We start from the raw sequence: 20593 nt of genomic DNA on the forward strand, positions 1-20593 counted from the left end.
ATCGAATTCCGTGCTGCATATTGCATCATTTTCTAGCCGCTTTATCTTTATTTTTATAGGCGCCATGAAGGCAGCCTTAGCGAGCGTCTTGCCATGGATCCGGAACAACCAACCGATAATGATAAGGGGCCCGGAGGGCTGCGGGAAAACCACCCTAATATCCGTTATACTTTCTACGATCAGAACCAACGAGCCTTCCACTTTGATAAAGGGCTCATCCCTTTACGGCGCTCAGGATTTGGTGACCAAGCTGAAGCGGGGATGCGTGCAATTGAACTCCTCTTCTCATGGGAGAACCTACAAGCCACGAAATGGTTCCAGGGCGATCTTAATCCTCGAAGACTTGCACCTTGCGTCCAAGGACTTGCAAGTAAAACCTTACATTTCATAATTTTCTGATCGATATCGATTTTGATATCAATTTTTCTACATTTGTTTCTGCATGTACATCGTTTAGGAGTTGGTACGAGAGCTGCTGCAAGAAGGAGGATACCACGAAGAAGATCTGGAATTCGCCAGAATTCCTTTGACCATTGTATGCACCGCAGATGCAACGACTAAATTGCATCCAAGATTAGAGGCTCTTCTATTCACTCATTATTTGCCGTTAGTGTTTCGGTTTACTTGGAACTTGAAAAGACACATTTTAATCGTAAATGCGCTAATGAGAGGTCTGCCAAGATACGTAAATACACGAAACGAAAGTGTGATTAAAATATATTCCCTCTTTTAATAATGTTAATACTAATCGAGAACCATACAACAAAATTCACAAGTTCAATTAATGTCTTTAATGAATTTTAGCGTCTGTTAAACGATCGTCGCGTCGCGTCGGTAATATGCTAAAAAATGGCAGAATACTTATCGGTGCATTTGATCATCGTATCGTACGATTACGTTTGAAAATATGGATGCTATTCAAGGTATCCAAGCCCGGAAGAGATTGCAGCAGTTCTAGATCTGCATCTGAACAGCAGCTTAAAAGGGGATCGCAACCTGATCGGATCTTGGATCGCTCAGATGGCGCCTGCCATATTGGAAGCTTTCGAACTAATGGAAACCTGTCGAGGTTTGCCTATCAAATGGACCCCGAAAGATCTGATTCAGTGGGCCGACAGTTTCAAGTGCTATCCCGTTCCCGAGAATGAAACAGCTATCGCGAGTTTCTTGTTGGATGCTGGACGACGTCTTTTCCATCCGAGGTACGCTGCCGTTCGAACTTTCATCTTTTTCGAATGCATTTAGTCTTAGCGTAAGTTCCCTGTTCGCCCCTCTCTTAATAATTATTATATTTCACATTGGTATAATACTATATCCATTAAAATTAAATAGAATGCGCATATAAAAAAAAGTCAGACAAAGATCATTGTACTATTATGTATATTTAATTTTTCACGATTGTCAAAGGTGGAAATGAATTTCTACAATATTGATTCATTGGTTCTCGCAATCGATGCGTTATCGTAGCATTATTAACCGTTAAACAGAACCAGTCCAAGCGTCGCGCCGCGCCGTTTAAAGATCTCCGCTTTGGGAATGAAGGAAAACAGTTTGAGATTGTGTAAGGCGTAGCATGTTTTCGTTCCGATCGATTTTCGTGGCAATCTCACGTTGCATATCCGGCAGATTGACGTCCAGGGACCAGTCACGCTGGGAGTCGATAGTGCAGTCGAAAGTAGCCGGGCCGTCGTCTATAGTCGGCGACGTGTACATATGGAAACGGGGTAATACTGGCTTATCTGCGTTGGACAAGGAACAATGGAGGAAGGAGATAATTAACGCTGCTGCGAGATGCGCCAGGGAAGGCGATCCGGTGCAGGCGTCGGTCTCGTCGCACCTGTTGCGCACGGTGGCCGGTGAGAGCGCAATTTAACTCGGTTAACTTGGCGATATTTTGCAAACGAGCTTAATCCGGCCGATCGTTCGAGTCCCATACGACCAGTCATTTTCAACAAGCTCCCATGACCGCTCCTTTCGAGCCTTCGCTACCTAGCCAGCTCCTGTTGCGTAAACTCCAGTGGCAAATCAATCAAATGAAAATTTCGTTACTCGCGTGTAAATTTTATTCGTTCGAGTATGTGGCGATCAAGTATTATATACCTAACAACATGCCAGACAATTTGTTAATCGAGTTTTAAATATTTTCTTGAAGGATTGAGTTGGGCATTCGGGACCAGCTTGAGAGGTGTGATTTTACTTGGACGACCTGGAGCTGGACGGAAATCAGCTGTAAGATTGGCCGCCATCTTTTCTTCTCTTCGATTGGTAGACTCGGGACCTGGTACAGATTTAATTATAAAAACTATAATCGCTATATTTTCTTCGATTAAATTCGTGCGATATTTTTGTTCGAATTTGAAATAGAAGTAAAAGCGGTAGAGAAACTAAAGAAGAAACCAATTTATTTTCCCAATGGATTTTCGGTAATTGTCTGATAAAAACTATATAGTCGATAAATGGGATTTGTTAGGACGCGGTCGAGCATCGATGAAAGCAGCTGTCCAAGCAGCTGGCGTTGACGGCGAGCCGACTCTGCTTCTGCTGGAGGAGCATCACACGAGAGAGAATGGATTGGCTGTTTTGGCGAGCGCAATAGTGTCACGGGGCGAACTTCCAGGACTATTTACAGCTGAAGAACTGGACGGTTTAATAGCGCCTCTGGCCGACGTGGCGAGGAGAGAAGATTTCTCCGGTACTTTGGAACAATACCTCTACCACCGTAAGTGGACACCAGCCCATTTCAAAAACGATTCATTCTAGCGAAAGCACAATTTTACGTCGCGTCGCGTCGCGCCGTTGCGCGAAATTCGTACTTCTGTTAACGCTAGGTTTAATATTTTCCATTTACGATTGTCGAGATTGGCAAGATGTATTCACGAAGAATTATTCAGCTGCAATTTGCAACAAGACTTTTGCGTGAATTTCAAAATATTACTTATCAGATTTGAATACGTTGCAGCACAGCGGAGTTTAGTACCGAGTAACAAAACAATTTACCACGTTCAAAAGCTCTTTACTTTTTCCCTTTTTTCACGCTGGTCATTTTCGCGCCGCTTATGAAAAATAACATTTCATGCTCTTATGTCCTTACCACACCTCTCGGTCTCGCGTTCCTTCTTAAAAATGTTAAATGTCACATTTCAAACATTTATTTCGTTGACATTAATACGCAACGGATGACGCACAAAGTAGTTTACCACGATGAAAAAGAATGGGGACTCTGACAGTTTTCTGTCAAGGATTTATTTTGCCGGCTCGACCGATCGTGCTGTTCCAACTGTTCAGGATTAAGAAATTACCTCCGGGTCGCCATAATTCTGGACAACGGGGAGATCAAGTCGTCTTGGCTAACTCGTTCGGGACTCCTGAAGCACTGCGGCATAATCGGTCCAGGGATCGGCAGCGAATGGTGGTCCAGCGAGGGCGCTCTGACGGAGCTAGCCTATCGGCAAAACGGCATTGAATCGGACTGCGAGGACGCTTCTCCAGGGATCGAGGAGATGGTGAAGGCTCATATTCAGGCTCCGAGACAGCAACAAGCGCCAGCAAGGTTTTTCGCGTTGCTGCATACCTGGAAACACCTGCACGCGACCTGGAGCGAAGATGTCGAGCAACAACTGAACAGTCTCGAAGCCGGGATCGGGAGATTGCAGGAAGCAGGGGAACAGGTCGCGAAATTGGAGGATGAAGTGTCTAGGCAGCGCCGGGAGCTCGAGGTACTTTTTAATATCTGCTGGCTGAGCGATGCTGTTCGAATTAAAACTTTTCTAATTATTACTTTCGGGAAGGCTCTGTGTACTCGGCAGTTCTTCCACTCGCATCGCTTCGACGTTTATGCAAAATCGTTTTATCCCGTGTTATCGAAATATACTAACTGTAAGAGTATAGAGCAGAATTTTGTTTGTCGTTCCGATGGCTTTAGCATTTTAGAAGTAATATAAAAAGGATTGCTAGAAGGATTCGAATTTGATCGTTTTCTCCGAATTTTTCTGAATCGCGATTAGACGGATCGGATTTTATTTATGCGTTTACAAGATAAATGAGTTGGCTGAAATTTCCAATAGTAGAATGACTATAAAGAATTTAAGAATATTGGGTTCTTGTTAGAAACGTATAAAATCCGCAGTCCAGCGACGACATCGTGCAAGCTTTTCAAAGCAAAAACGCCACGCAATTAACTTTCAAACGATCGTGTTCCAGGTGGAACAGGGACGAGCCAACGCAGCTCTCGAACAAATTACAGCCACCATGAGGGGTGCAACGGGACAAAGGGGTGAAATGGCAAACCTGAAAGCGGAGACTGAACGAGAAAGTGCCGAGCTAGCCCGCAGGAAGGTATTGACCATAAACTTTTCCTTACGACCACTGAAACAGCCACTATTGTAAAAAGAACGTGTTCAAAATTTAGTTGCAACTCCTACGGAGTATCGTGGCTCTCTCTCTCTCTCTCTCTCTCTGTGTAACGTAGTATGTTAAACTTTAAGCGTTTAAACAGCGTCTCGTTTAAATCAAGTCTACTGTCGCGAAGAGTATCGCTTACTTTCGACCGAGCACCGATATTAAACAGCCGTATAAAATTTCACAAGATCCGCAGCAGTCTATCGATAAGACAGGGATTTTCTTTCGGTGAAACAGACAGACATCGAGGGAGAATTGGGCAAGGTGGAGCCATTGGTGGAACAAGCAGCTCAAGCGGTGGCTGGCATAAGCGCTGACGCTTTGGCAGAGGTTCGTTCTCTGAGAGCACCGCCGGCGCCCGTTCGAGACGTCCTCGAGGGTGTCCTTCGATTAATGGGCATCAAAGACACTTCGTGGAACAGCATGAAGACGTTCTTGGCAAAGCGCGGGATCAAAGATGAAATCAGGTAGCAATTTCTCCTCGGAAATTCCACTGGAGCCCGTGCCCCGACTATTTTCATACAAGGCGTTACCGATCTGCTGTGATCAAACCGGATCACCGGACATCCATTAATTCCCTTGCGAAGGTACAAGATAAAGTTTGATTGCTCTCCTGGTCGGATCAGAAGCGATCTACACCCTTACGCATAGATTGGTCTTTCGTCGACCCACGAACGTCTGAATATGTTTCGTAAACAATTTAATAGAATTCGGCTCGAGGAAACATAGGATGGTAGGTGAAATTTTTTGTCGAATTACAAAGATTTGCCATGAAGACGTTGGAACTGCTGCACCGAAATCGTACGACTCCCCAGATCGGTAATACCCTGTAGAAACGAATGGTCGGATTGATCGTCGACTGGTTCGACTTCTTTGAAAATATCTTTGATCGATCTAGAACGTGGGACGCGAGGAGAAGCACACCGGTTAGCCTGGAGGCGGTTGCCAAGTTGGTCAAGGAGCGACCGGAGAGTTTCGAGGAGAAAACCGCGAAGAGAGCCTCGCAGGCTGCGGCACCGTTGGCTGCGTGGGTTCTAGCGAATCTTCAATACGGCCAGATTCTTCAGCAAGTCGCGCCACTCGAGAAGGAGCAACGACTGCTGGCCGAGTATGTTTTCAATGTCTCCGGCTCCGGACACCCAATCGTTTCTTCTTCTTCTCCAGTTCCTGAAACAATCCCAGCTATGCATCTTCGGGCTCCTTTCTTGTAGATTGTAGATTGTAGATTGCAGAGTACAGGCTGTCGCAAAAACAAATGTCGCCGTCCACCGTGATTTTACGAAGGTTCTCGGTTGTTCCGTTCACGAATGGAACAGAGTTCTTCGATTAAGTGCACGCGATACATAGCTACCGAAAATGGAACAATTAATTGCAGTCCTGGTTGTACGTCGTTGCCAATGACAGCTTGTTACGGTAGCTTGCGATCCCGGACCACATCGTAGTTAACAATGGCGGTTCTCGTCGTAGCTAACAATCATATATGTGTACAGCTACCGTAGACAATCTTCGCGAGAGCTACCAATTGCATTGTTCGCGATAATAACCGAAGCGATGTTGATACCGCAGGAGTTTGTCAGCGGCGGAAGCCCAGATCGGAAAGCTAGCAGCCGGACTGAACACCGTCGAAAGTCGCGTGGCACAGCTTCAAGAACAACTTGCGGAGCATTCGAGAGGCGCAGCAGCGTTGCAATTAAGAGCCGAAGCTACCGAAGGAAGACTAGCGACTGCCAGGGCGTTGCTGCAGAAGCTGGATACGGAGCATCGCGATTGGCAAACGCAATTAGAGGAATTGACCGCTAGGAAACAGAAGTTGGACGTCGAGGCTGCGAATGTCGCTTCGCTGCTGGTCTACGAGGTATCGATGTCCGTTTCGTTCGATCTATTAGGATGTATCTAGCTATTTAGCTAATCGTCTGTTCAATTACGCCAAGCATACGACTTATACGTATCTTCTCCTCTATTAGTTTACTAACCGAGATACTATAAACGCATAAAAATCCACAGTCCACGTTATCGCGAAACTCACGATCGTCGCTTTTCAATTTCCAAAAGACTCGTCGTCGCTAGATAAACCATTAAAACTCCCTCTAAAGGCGACCGCTCAAACACCGCGGTGTCGCAAAAAACTAATCGAGTTGTCATAAGTTGGAAGGAAGAAAAATCATTTGAACTGTCGAGACAGAATCCCGGGAGAGACGACAAATGGAAAAAGTTGGCGATCGATTTGCTGATCAGCGAGAGGGAGCGTTTGCTATGGCGAGCTCAGGGTCTGCCGGCGGACACTGGAAGTCTGGTGGCGGCTTCCTGTGCTCTTCGGGGTCCTTTGGTTCCGATATTTGTGGATCCATCCGGTGTGGCAGTCTCCTGGCTGAAAAACAACGTTGGGTCTCGCATGGAAGTGACCAGACCGGAAGATGCTAAATTTCTGACCGCTTTGGAGCTGGCCGTGCGATTTGGGAAACCGTTGCTGGTGGAGGAACTGGTCGAGTTCCCCTCGATATTGTTGCCGCTGCTGCGTCGACGTCCCCTGAGGCTCGGTGAACGAACTTTGCCGCCTCCGCAGAGCTTCAAACTTTTCCTTGCCACCAGACGGGACAGATTGGATGGTTTTCCGAAGGAAGTTGACGCGGTCTTGTTCAAGATTGCCCTCGGGGCTGGCACCAAGAGTCTGGCGGAGCGATTCGTCGAGAGGGTGAGAACCGTTCCACGGGCCATGGGCCCGTGACCCGCGATTATTCCACGCATAGGGTAAACGTTGGTCGCGTATGGGACACAATCGGAAAATATGAAATGCGATCGGAAACAGACACCAGATTCTGTTTTCTTGCGACACGGCGCGGCGCGGCGCGGCAGTTCTATCCGAGAAAATTTCATGACTTTGCTATGCTCGTTTCGCTGGTATGCATCGGTTTGCCAATTTTTATCGACTCGCGGATATTAATAACACGCGCCACGTGCACGAGGGATCGGATCGCTTTTTCATGCAAGTTCTTGCAATTCTTTTTCGGGTAAGCTTTTCATAAAGCATTCCATATTAACAGTTTTTACTCTACACTCTGCTACGCCATTCAAAGTTAGTACAGTATAGAAGGTCCGATTACTCTCGACTGTCAAATAAAATATGTAGCGTGCATAGTTTCGGTCCAAGGAATTGAATAATTCCACCGTGAAAGAAATCAGCGCTGCAGGAAAAAAAGAGATCGAAAGAGTCGGGTGGGGGTAGGGTTGGCGGGCGTAAAATTAATTACCTTGTCGACAGGTTTTGTTAAAGGAAACGCCGGAGTTGGCAACGAAAAGGAAAGAGGCACTGGAACGGGAAGAAAAATTATCCGGCGAACGGGACACGGCAAGATTGGATCTGTTGGCACAGTTGGCAACCGCGAGGGGTCAAGACCTTCTTCAGGAGTCTGAAGGATCACAGGGTGGACTCTTGTCATCGTTGGAGGCCACTCAGTCGAAAGCGAAAGAAATCGCGTTTGCGCTCGAAGAAAGCCGGAGAAGCTTGGAGAACGTGTCCAGGTGGGCACTGGAAATCTATTAAACCGAGAGACCATTTTTCATTCCTTAGGGTGGTGGATCGTCGCGTAGATCTTTGGGGGAGTATACGTTTTATTTGATACTTAACTCGAGCGCTGTTACGGTATTGCTTTTGGCTAAGCCACGCTGTGGTTTTAAATGCTTGCTAATATTTTTCAATCGTCCGAATGTTCAATTGGACGAATTTTATTATTAAATACGAAGCGTCTTTTACCTGTTACGTTGGATTCGTCTTACTCGAAATGGTATATTCCGTTTTATTTTCAGGAGAGCGAAGGAGCACGAGAAATTGGCAAAGTTCGCAGCCAATTTGTATAAGACCGTGAGAGCCCTGACAGCGCTGAGTCCGCTTTATGTTTTTTCCGCGGAAGCTTTCACGGACATTTACTTGGAAGCCGAGGATTATAGGAATTCGATAGTGTCCGAGGATAAGAAAGAACAGGATAAACTGATAGAGAAACGGCAAGTAGATTTTTCGTTGAAAATATTCACCCACCAGTTTGTGCGAAATCTCTCGAACAGTTTATTGATTGTTTAAATAGATTTCCAGTTTTAGTTTCTTATTGATCATTCGATTGATTTGTTACACATTTATACATAATAATTTACAACATTTATTAATTGATTTATTGTATTATATTAATCGATACGGGCGTAGTTATGGTCCGAACAAAAAGAAATTCAAAATCTTGACCATTTGCACTCGTATTCTAAAGCAGTACATGTGAGTTATTGTAATTGGTCAGTCTCGTTTTCTCTTCGTTGCAGATTAATAAGTTTAACGTTGCACTACTGCGCGAAAGCTGTGTACAGGAAGCATCGACTGCCTCTGGCGTTGCAGCTTGCGCTCTCGTTGCATTCGGTGCCAGACGTCGAGAGGAACTTCCTGCTGGGAGAAGTACTATCGAACGACGACGGGGATTCTGATTACAGAGTGCCCGAATGGGTACCCGAGGAGAGGCGCCTTTCCGTTCGAGCTTTAGTGACAGCTTTGCCTCATGTAAAGCGAGAAACCCGCACCCCTTTCGATCGCGATAAACGCGTTCTCATTGAAACATTTTAATATACCTTGCGCAGGTAGCTGGCAAGATGAAGCCGGCATATTTGAACGATGTTGGCAACATTTATGGGGAAACTGATCTGACTACGTTCCAGAAAATTTTGCTCGTCAAGACCCTGCGTCCCGACTATCTGCACACTGCTCTGTCAAAATTGGCAGCCGAGGTTCTAGGTAGTTTGCGATTGGTGGGCTCTCACAATCAGATGTTCCGTTCGCTCGGATTAAATTGATTTTCTTCCATTTCTTTGTCGTTCCAGGTGTGAAAGAGTTGGCTCCTCCGCCCTGGTCCTTGAGAAAGGTAGCCGAGGAACAAGCCTCGTATCCTGTACTGCTCCTGTTGTCTCCGGGAGCAGATCCTGGCTCGGAATTGCAAGGCTTGGCCAACAATCGGGTTGCATCCGCCACAGGATTCGCAGAGGTGTCTTTAGGCCAGGGCCAGGTCGCCCAGGCTGAGGTCGCGTTGGAAACCGCTTGTCGGTAATTATTATAGAACGTTCATCGAATCGATAACTTATATGTATATAGTAGAAACTACAACTCTGTTTTATATTGTACTAGCTGCTCCGTTATACGTTTTCCATGTTTCTATGTTTATTGCAGAAACGGCAATTGGATCCTCCTAAGCAACCTACACCTAGCTCTGAACTGGCTGCCACGTTTGGAGAGTCTGTTACGGTCCCCCATGTGCACCACCAACAAAAACCCGTCCACGAGAATCTGGCTAACCACCGAAGAGTGTTTAGGCTTCTACCCTAGTCTAGCGGGTCTCTGTTTGAAATTAGCTTACGAAGCGCCGGAAGGAGTGAAAAGGAACGTGAAGAGGTCTCTTCAGCAGCTGCAGCAGAGGCTGCAAGAGAACCTAAACCTTCCTGGAGGCGTTCTGCTGTCCTGGTTGCACGCAACCCTTCAAGAACGAAGAAAGTTCGTCCCCGAAGGCTGGATAAGGGCCTACGAATGGAACGAGGCTGACATAGAGGCTGCCTACGAGTTGGTGGTGAAGGAGATAGCCGCGAAAAGGGATAAGGACAAGGATGGATCCTGGCAGACCGGTAGAGGATTGCTGGACGTTGCTGTTTACGGAGGCAGGCTGCAGGATGACTACGATGCGAGAGCTCTGTGCTCCATTGTTCGCGATATCTGGTCTGCCGATGCGTACGAGGGAAGGAGGAAGCTCGCTGGAGTCCTCAGAGTGACCGGCAGCAACCTCGAGGATGTCCTCAAGGCCTTGGAAATGGTTCCCGATAGCGATTCGCCTAGGGAATGCTTTGGACTTCCGGCGAATGCGCACAGAGCCTGGGAGAGGGGCGCTGCCGAGGCTTCGCTGGCGCTGCTCAAAGGTTTGTTAGCGTTAGGCAGTCCGTTGCTAGACCGATTCCAAGCTTTTTATGCATTTACATCGGGGTAATGGAATGAACAGAGATTAACGATAGTCGCGGGGCGATTGTACAGGTGTCCTGATTAAGGTGTCGGTCAGCGACGAGAGGAACGATAGCAAAAAGACGGAATCGAGGATTCACAGGGACTTGAAGGACTTGATCGAGCGTCACAGTTCGATTTTCGCGTTGCCACCGATGGGAAGCGGTGGGATCAAGAACCCATTGGAACGATTCTTCGTCGACGAGCTGAATTTAACCAAGAACACGCTGAATCTCGTTCGCGCGGACGTTGATAGTCTGCGATTCGAGGATTCGAAGGTCAGCAAAGAAATGACTGGTTTACTATTATGTAATTGGTTAGGTCGGTGAAAGAGTTTGGCTCGATTTACCCGAAGATTGAATTTTTTCGATGCGTAGACACCGAAGCGTTGGTTGAACGAGTGGAGATACGGGCCGAAAGAAGCGCTGCCTTTCGTCAAAGGATTACTGTCCAGATACCAGAGTCTGGAGACGATGTTGTCGATTTCGTCGTCCATAATTGACATGTCCCGATTGGCCAGACCACGAGCGTTCCTCATGGTTCTGAAGCAGCACACTGCTAGAGAAACTCGACAGCCCTTGGAAAATCTTCGACTTCGAGTGAACTGGATTGAAAATCAGAAGAGAGAGGACTGGAAAATTTCGTTGATCGTCGAGGGCCTCTTGATATCAGGTACTCCCTAATTAACCCTTGACGACTCGATATTTTGCTTGCCGGCAGCTTATCACCCTCCGCTGTCTAAACATGAAATATTGCGAATGCAGGTGCATTGATAGAAAACGGCGTGTTGAAGGACCTGGACGCGGACGCAGCGTCGGTCGCAGCCGCTCCGAACTGTCAAATTGCTTTTCTTCCGGAGAATTACATGGATGACGGTGCCACCACCAACGTAATGGGCGACTATCTGCGAAACAGCGAAGAGGATATTCTCAATGTCCCGGTTTATGCGAATTCGCAAAGGGACATGTTGATCTGCTCGCTTCCGATCAGGTGCCCGAAAGAAAATCAGGACGATTGGTCGCGTCGAGGTGTTGCATTCCACTTGAAATTAACATAATTTTCACTTTCTACGTAACATTTAGTCAGTTTCTAGGATAGGATATAGCATTGATTTTATTTGAATTCGTTTGCACTACTAATCGCGTAACTGCGAGTTAAGAAAACTTTCAGTAATAAATTGTGTTATATTTTTCAATAGTGATTTTAACTATCGATCTTCTTTTGTCTTGCTTATATAGAAAATTCGAAATTGTAGTTTATGCGATATTTTAAAGAGTAATAAGAAGAGACAACATTCCATTCCTTTGTTGAATACATAGAAGGGCGTCACGGTGGACAACAGGGTAACGTAGAATTAAAATCCAAAAAGAAACATCTTCTTTCTTTGCGAAACAAACTTGAAAAATGAAAGGCTCTCTCCGGGCATGAAGCTCGCAGAAACAGAATATTATTACATATACTGTACAATGTACAGTGTATACAAAACGCTGAGGAACAGACGGAAGGAAGGTAATTAAGCAACGCGCGTCTTGAAACTGTGTGCAACTTGTTGCTCCTAATCTGCATCGGGTAGCTTAACGCAACAGACGAGTCCTGTGCTCGTTATCATAAAAGCGAGACCTTTCAATTAGTCCGACTTACTTCCTCGCAATTCTCGAATTAAGATATCTATTTGCTGCTCGGTACATCGTTTCGCAAAAGATTAAGTGTTGTCGAAGGATAGAGCAGATTATACGAACATCAGATCAAACAGAAACACGATTATGTAACATAATTTCTATAAAACTTCTCAAGTATGTATCTAGATTCGATTTTTCTATTTGTGGCCATGTTGAGAGTCTACATCGAGAATCGAAGCGGGACATCTCGTATTGGTATCGCTTTCTCTAGTACTACTCTATCAGAGTACATACTTCCAAAAGCAATCGTAGCATTGATCTGGTTTTCATCGAGGAAGTTTGCCTATAAATCTTCGTAGAGGTTTCATCGAGCGTCCAGAAAGTTTGGCAAGCTTAATTCCTCCTCGTTGGGGAAAGTACCCTCGAAGGTTTCACCGGGGAAAGATCGAGCCGACGCGGCGCGGCGCGACAACCTCTTTACCTCTTTGTCTACGGAATTCGTATCCATTTGGATCAATCGACGCTTCCTGGGAATTGCTATTCGGTACATATCTGCGATTGACAGTCGGGCTCTAAAGCTTTTAGCGATGTGTCCTTAAATATAATCGTTCTTGCAATTTTCCTATTTCCATAAATCAAAATTTTCGGATTTTTTCTGTGAAATTCAGGAATCGTACACTGAACAAGACACTCTGAACACTAACAAACCATGTCCCACCATTTTCATTGGTTTTACCAATGGAATACTTTCCGTAGAACCGTTCGGAGAATCTAAAACGATAAAGTAGGACTTTGAGTTAGAAGTTTGAGTTGGATGGGGCATGGGCAAATTGAAAATATACATAGGGGGAGCGGGCGTCGCGTCGCTGCCCAAGGAGGGACGTGATCGTTGAATTGTTAATGGAACGTCCACTCGACTCACGGAATCTCGAGCGAATCGATCTTCATTATGGCCCCAGTTGGTCTCGCGTGGCTACAAATTCGCATTGTTTCGCGAACTTGGACGGATCGCTCGTTGCTCGTGCAAAAAGAATGAAAATGTGAAAGGATAACGATCCTCGCAGTCTCCGAGTCTCGCGATCTCTTCCTTTGGGATCGCTTTGTCTGAAAATGTCGTTTCCGGTATTCCTGTTCCACGTAATTAGGCGAAAGCTCTTGGGCTGGTGAGGCGAGGATCGTTTTCTCTTCTTGCAAAGAATAGAAAAATATTTTTTCTGCTCACTTTACTATAAAGCGAGTTTAATAAATAAATTTTTTAAAAATACCACGTTTTTAAAACTGACTAAAAAGTATAAAATAAATTTAAAAAAAACACCACGATTAAAAAACGGACGAAAAAGTATGAAATAATTTTTTCTAGCCCCATACAGATTCCTAACCCCGTGCCCCGTACAGATAGTCCTGAAAATTTGTGATTGTGAATTTTGAATAGCTATGGAACTACTTGTAAGATTTAAAACGAAGAACGTGGTAATAAAGTGGATTTTCACATTTCGAAGGTGACTTGGAAAGGCGATAAAAGGTGATGGAAAGATCGTCGACTCGAGAATCAGAAATCTTTTTATTACTTATGAAGTAATCGCTTGATACATCCTTCTAATCAGAAGTTACTCGTACAAGTTACATAGACTCAGAAAATAGCGAGAAGTGATATATCGGAGAAGTGATTGCAATTATACGATCGTTTCTTTTTTAACGACGCGACGTTGCGTTGGTTCCGGTCTCTCTCTCTCTCTCTCTCTCTCTCTCTCTCTCTCTCTCTCTCTCTGTCTCTCTCTCTTGCCAAACTCGATTTCTATCCACATAAATTTCTACGTAAAAATCATGTCTACCATTTCTGAAGGATCCAGGGATCGGAACAATCATCTCCGATAAAACTCAAAGAACTGTGAAATTAGCATAAATTTATCCGGCGCTTCCGTTTGGCTGAATAAATGATTGATCTCCGTGGATCGTTCCGTCGCGCGTCGTCTGGCAAAGACAGAGAGCATCGAACGGAGCCCAGTTTTTCGCGGATAACGAAATAGGAAACAGGAAACAGGAAACACGAAACACGAAACGGAACAGAGCCCCTCGGCTGGTGTGTCGAGGGTGAAATCGTCGTATTTGGGTCGACGCGACGTTCACAATATACACCGACAACAGCGACCCTTTTGTTCCCCGGTCCGCCGAAGTCAAAACAGACCGCCTGCAGTCTAAATTAGCGGCGTGCACTCAACCGGCCGACTGGAATCGTTCAACGAATCAATTAAACATTTCGTCTGTTTAACAACGCTCGAAACCACCTCGCCTCGTCTTGCCTGACGCTCGCGCTCGCGCCAATCGCGCACCGATTGCCACTCTGCAACCTAATTTTCCTTTTCGCTGCCGAGGCTCTTCGGAGCGAGAACGAAATATCACAAAAACCAGCGATTTATACCGACGGTGAACAATCATTGGAAAAAATGTTAATTAACCCACTGCTTTGTGTGGTTTCGGGTCGTGTCCGTCGAGATCGTTTTAAATATTCAAATTGTTCGATTTTTCTCAGGTGAAATTCGAGACGCGATTTTTCAGTGAGATTTTTTTTTCAACGATTAAATCGTACTAAAAATGAATTCACTGAAAGTGAATTTTTTACTTATTTTCTGGCTGGCCTTGCAATGTTTATTTTATCGTTTTGAAGTTGCAACAGAAGTTTCTGTGTCTGACTGAAAGTTAATAGCAGGGAATGGCTGTGCCTTGTCTGCCGTAGAATGCTACATTCTACTGTCTGTTCTCTTTTCATTCGATTTTTCTCTGTTCTTTTTGTTCTTGTCTGTATTTCCTTCTATTCTTTCGTTCACGACTGTGTAAACCTTTTGCACGGAAAGAAACGTAATAGCGGTAACTGGAATTTTTCACGTATTCAAAACGTTGAGAAAATTTTAACAGAATTTTCCTGAAAACTTGTGATTCGATCCTTCAACTGGTAAATATAGTAAACTAGTAAATATGCGCTCGTCTCAATTCAAGATCTACATGCTACATGTTGGATGAATTCTCTGATTAATCCGTGGAATTTGCTGAGAACTGGCATTCGACGCGAAATCGTGGTGTACATCGAAGAACTGGCACTCTATCAGAACACTTGTCTGATTGTCATTTCAAAGCAATGATCCTTTCATAGAAATTTCATCTGTATTGTAACATCGAGTCGGCCTTCGTTTTCAATGTCCACAGAGCTGCAAAAACCTATAGAAAAATCAAACAGACCCCTCAATTTAAAAAATTCGATTGTCTAGCAGTCTATCAAAATGCTACTTCTTCGATGCAGAAGACAGTGACTTGGGCAAGGGGAGACGAATGTAATACCTACTCGACGGAGACCGGGTTTGCGGGTCGCGGTGACGGCCACGGGACCGAAAACCGAAAACGATGTCGATCGTCGCGTCGCGTCCCGTCGCGCCGTAACGTTCCTTTGTCGAATCGGAAGAGGAGAGGAATGTGGAAAACGGCAACTGGACAGACGAGAATTCGATTTTTTTTTCGGCGACGCGGACCCGGCCCGGAACGCCGTGATTGTCGCCGATTTATTGCTCTAGAACTTAAGATGAAACTCACGGGCCGTGGCCGCGTCCCCCAGAAAGGCAATACTGTGTTTCTTTTCCTCCCTCGGGACTACGACTATGCGATATACATACACGCACACACTCTTGTCGCGCTATACGCTCTCCAGCTTTCGCTATTCTCGCATTCGTCGCTCTATCGTACGGAGATCTGACTGGTACACTGACTGGTTCTTTTAAAAACATAGTACCGATTTTCATGGAAAATGAAAAATTTCAAGAGGCGGAACAAGTTTTGATGGAACATTTTGTAAAATCAACTTCAGATATCAATTTTATGATACATATTGTAATCGATATCCGAGGATAGCATAGTGCGACGAATGCTAGCCCAAAGTTGCTCCCCCGTTGTCGTCATTGAATCGTTATCGACTCAATCTCACCTAATAGTAATAGTAATAGTAATAGTAATAGTAATAGTAATAGTAATAGTAATAGTAATAATAACTTTACAATCGCTATTTTTACAAACATGTTACAGCCGTCGCGCGATCAAGGGATACGTCGCGACAGAGGTTCAAATATTCACAGAAGAACACCCAGAAAATAATCTCTCGAGACGAGAAGTGCGATCGGATTATGTATGTATCACGCTGTAGCAACATCGAGCAACTTTTATCGATGTCGCGTATCGATCTCGATGAAACAGCTTTTAACGAATAAAACACGCTCGATATTGGTTCGGTGTGGACATAGGCTTTACGAGAGAAATCGATCTTGTTGGTTTACACAGTTAGTTCGTTTTTAAAGTAACCGTACACAGCTTTTCTTTATTATTTATAATCGTTGGAATTGTGTTGTCGATCGAGAAACTGGTTCCGAACTGGTTACTCGCCCTCTAAACTCGATCTTAATTACATATCCCCTAACCTAACGATTAATGCTAAAAACCGAGTGTTAGCCACACGGTTCTAATCGACGACGAAGAGGAAATTTTCTCTTTTGAATGAAAAGAAAAATACGCTTTCCGAAGGAGACCTTCGAGTCTCAACTTGTTCGCCTGCAATCTCGTCGGAGAGCCATCCAAGTTTAAACTCGACAGCCGTCCAATATTAATCTCTAGTGTGCTTAACAATCGAATATCTACGAGACACTGTACCGCGAGCCGTGAGGTCACAATAGAGCGCGATCGTTTACCGATCGATCGACCTAAAAACGGGAAAAAAGAAACGAAGGAGGCAGGAGAGTCGGGCCATGAAAAAGGGAGAACAAGGGTCGTGTCGTCGTGTCCATTATTGAATTTCGACGAAGGTTAAAGGCTAAGATTAACTCTAGAAAGTTGAGAAGAGGGTCTCCAGTTTGGTCGCGTCCCGTTCCTCTCGCAATTTTCGAAGAAAATGGTCCAGGATGCGAGGAGGCTGAACAATAGAAAATAGATTCGAGATTTTTCACAAGTTAGGTTCGCTCGCGACGATCCCGACGACTGTTTTTTACATCCCATCAAAATCTATTTATTACTATGTAGACTGCGGGTGTTAATGCAAAAACGTTCGTTCGGTCAAAGAACGAACCTACGCGGAGTCGAATTTTTGCGAAAGTAAGATCGGATCGACCACGCGTTCAAGTCTCCGACCTTTGTTCGATCTATGATCGCTATACTCCTTTTTTCTGGTCTCACGCTGAGAGCTATTGCGATGATCTTCGCCTCGGGTCTGTCTTTTTTTCGAAAAGCTAAGCGGAGTATAGCGAGTCTAATTACACCGAAGAGAGTATAATGAAAATCGTGTGTAATCGCCAGCTCGAGGGTCCAGGAGTCTAAAAATTCTTTAATCAGGATCGTTCGATGAAACTCGAGGGTAAGTTTGCTAACTTTTAGAGCTGAACCAAAGTTTAACGAGAAAGCTATGCAAACGAGAGGCAGTTTGGCGCAGAGACAGTGGGACACTTGGAAAAGACGCGATATTCTTTATTTATACTTTATACGGAGTTTAGAAGAAAAATTAATTAATGGTTCCATAGTTCTGCGATCACATTGAGATTGTTCCATGCTTGAATTCCATGCCTTATCCTTATTAAGGGGAGCGTTTTGGACCCTCGAAAAATTGTAGATTCGTAATAATAAGAATATTATTAGGATTATTATTGACTGATATCTTATAATGTATTTTTCCATAACATATTACAATACATATGTAGTCGTATCGGTTAGGAGGGACAAAAATCTTTGTTGGAATTATACATGTATAGACGTGAAATTACTACTGCATATTAATATTTTATTTTACTTTGCTTTGGAGATGGAAATTTTTAAATACATATATCAAATAAGAAATCTTTTCAATATTATAATAGTAATTTTCAAAAGCTTCGGCCATTTTACGTATAATATATTTGATGGTTCCGAGATTCGTGTTGGAATTTCGATAGTACGATTTAACAACGGTGTGCCAAATGTTCGACGAACAACAAAGACGAGTCGATAGGGCGATTAATTAATTGTAGACGTAATCGTAGATAGAAAGAAGAATTTCCAAGCGTCACACGTTTCTGTCCTCGCTCTGTTTTTGCTCATGCTTCTCTATACTTCCGTTTCGGATTTTACCCCAGTGTCCGCTCTCAACCAGATACATCACCTGATTTTCTAGAATTGCGTTAGGCAGTCAACGTGTCAGAAGTCAGAATGTAGGATAGTAGAATGTAGAGTGTAGAGTAATACAGTGTGTGTTGTGTGTTGTGTGTGGGTTCCGTAAGCTCCCGGGAAGAATTACAAAGGCATTCCGATTAATACTTCTACATATAAAAAATAATCAGAACAATGTATCTTACACTCGAAGGCATCTCTAAGTCGTTTCTCTTCTTCATCGTCATCATCATCATCTTCTTCTTCTTCTGTTCTTCTTCTTCCTCTTCTTCTTCTTTGCCATAGTTAGCTGATTACCGATAATCTACGGATATAGCTATTTTATACGTTATAATAATATATACGCGTATATGTACATTACTCCTCGCTAAACCTCACTATCCGCCTAACGATCCTCAATCGGTAATTACAGAGGATTAAGAGACACACGGGGAAGGGACACGCGCCACATCATTAATACTACACTTTTGCTGGAAACGCGTATCGATTCCCTCGATTCGATCGTTCCGAATTTTTTGTCTTACAATTAGACTTACTCTCTCGACACTGTTACGATTCTTCATAGACTTATATTAATAATTGAATAATTAGATAATTAGATTCGGAGATCAGCGAGTCAGCTTGATTTGGTGGAGATATTGGAAACGTACGGAAACAATATCTTGTAGATTTTTAATAGAAATTTAGCAGTTTGTAGCTAGAGAACTGGTAAGTGAGTTGGTAAAATTAGGGGTAAAAACTACGTTTGGTCAGACATCTTGAAAATTATGATAATTTTTCAATTTTCAATTATAACAAAAATATCTGACAAACAGTTATGCGATAATGTAATACATACGTAGATAGAAACAGAGCGTCGATACATTGGTGGTGGAAAGAAACTCTGGAGAATGGTGGTGAAGGGAAGTATACATACATACACGTCGCTTTAGAAGATCATTATTTCTACAGAAAAATAAACAACAAATTCGCTTGAGAGGTTTATTCAAGAAAAATAGGGTTAATACAGTAATCGCGCGTTCACTGTCCAACAGCCGTCTTCTGCACCGACAGTGATCGCGCAGTGACATAATTCTTTATGACTGCGTCTACCGCGCCGACCGCGCCGAGACTTTAAACGAAAAGCCGAACATAGAGAAGGACAGAATGAAATACGGATCGCGTGGCCGAAGCGTGTCGCCGTCGACGGCACAGTTCAAAGAATGTCCCATACGCTGTTCTTCGTTGCGCCCGAAACTCCATCGTCGATTAAATCACTAAATACAATTGAAATTATATCGTGTTTGGTGTCATTTTAATAAGAAAAATGCCAGCAATAAGTTAGCGAAAGTCCCATAAAAAAATAATTAAAATTGAGAAGGTGTGGCGTTCGCACCGATATACCCGAGACCCGAGCCGAGATGAATCATCGCGTTGGCCGGCAGTGGAATGGGTAGGCACTTGACAGTGATCGCACAGACGACCCAGGACAGTAAACGCGCGATTACTGTAACAACTTTCGAGGAATCGTAGTCTCCGCATTTCTTATACTCTGCATTTATAGAAAAAGATAGCGACAACATTCTTATAAACAATATCATTTATATAGATGAGAGTCGTACAGTGCCGAAGCTAGATCTCGCTTCTACCGTTAATTAACTCCATTATCCAAAAATAAAAAAACATACAAAGACTATAATCCGATATTTCCTTTTCTTCGATAGTACCAGACTTCTAAGAACGACAAACGTTATTTTATTATAGCTGATTTCTTATTTTTCTGGTAATTAAACAATTTTTTCGTTTGCAGCAAATCACAACTTTTCCGTTTTTGCTAATATTTGCTGTTAAGTCTTTATGAATCTTTAGAACTTATTATTCATCGTGACGATAAAATTAGAGAAAGAAGGGGATTTACCCTATTTTATTAAGCAGCATTTGTACTAGAAATCACATGTTTCAAATTTGATTTTCACCTACGGTAAGTAGTTCAAGTTGAAAAAACTTGGAGCAACCGGTACCGCACGACCCTTTTCCATATATAATTTTCTCCCTATATATGTATATTATATGTATATAGTATAACAATATCATGGTGCTCGTAGGAGCCTTAAATACATTTGTTCCATCGGCGTGAATCGTAAAGCAAACGGTTTTACGAAGTAGTATCGAATGAAAATACATCGCGCTTTCTTTTGACCACCATTGTACTATGTATGATGATCCCTCGAGCAATTAGGATAGTCTCCCTGTGATCGCAGAGAAGAGCTTCCTATATAAAACGTTGAAAAAAAAATCAAACGAAGAGACTCTGTTGATCAGTTGTTGAAATCCTGTTATTGGATTAATCTATACACCGGTGTGAATCGAATCGAATCGAATCGAATCGAGCAATCGATCGAATCGCCTCGGCGCG

General features: G+C 43.8%; 1 protein-coding gene across 2 annotated transcripts in view; it reads left to right on the forward strand.

Annotated features, from left to right (window-relative positions):
• The window catches only part of Btv (dynein cytoplasmic heavy chain beethoven), a 33148-nt gene extending 19328 nt beyond the window's left edge, over positions 1-13820 (forward strand). For both annotated transcript variants that reach the window (XM_076443110.1, XM_076443117.1), the window contains 21 exons: positions 60-370; positions 458-606; positions 924-1202; positions 1627-1856; positions 2153-2281; positions 2471-2719; positions 3286-3716; positions 4201-4335; positions 4636-4865; positions 5297-5506; positions 5965-6253; positions 6581-7090; positions 7658-7917; positions 8203-8397; positions 8704-8935; positions 9013-9166; positions 9253-9472; positions 9596-10332; positions 10445-10689; positions 10789-11083; positions 11176-13820. In XM_076443110.1, the coding sequence (XP_076299225.1) occupies positions 60-370; positions 458-606; positions 924-1202; positions 1627-1856; positions 2153-2281; positions 2471-2719; positions 3286-3716; positions 4201-4335; positions 4636-4865; positions 5297-5506; positions 5965-6253; positions 6581-7090; positions 7658-7917; positions 8203-8397; positions 8704-8935; positions 9013-9166; positions 9253-9472; positions 9596-10332; positions 10445-10689; positions 10789-11083; positions 11176-11468 (5783 nt within the window). In that variant the 3' untranslated portion in view covers positions 11469-13820. The remainder of the gene's footprint in view (positions 1-59; positions 371-457; positions 607-923; positions 1203-1626; positions 1857-2152; positions 2282-2470; positions 2720-3285; positions 3717-4200; positions 4336-4635; positions 4866-5296; positions 5507-5964; positions 6254-6580; positions 7091-7657; positions 7918-8202; positions 8398-8703; positions 8936-9012; positions 9167-9252; positions 9473-9595; positions 10333-10444; positions 10690-10788; positions 11084-11175) is intronic.
• The last annotated feature ends 6773 nt before the right edge of the window (positions 13821-20593 follow it).

The sequence above is a fragment of the Lasioglossum baleicum genome, chromosome 2 (assembly GCF_051020765.1).
Source record: "Lasioglossum baleicum chromosome 2, iyLasBale1, whole genome shotgun sequence".
In the NCBI taxonomy this organism is placed as follows: domain Eukaryota; kingdom Metazoa; phylum Arthropoda; class Insecta; order Hymenoptera; family Halictidae; genus Lasioglossum; species Lasioglossum baleicum.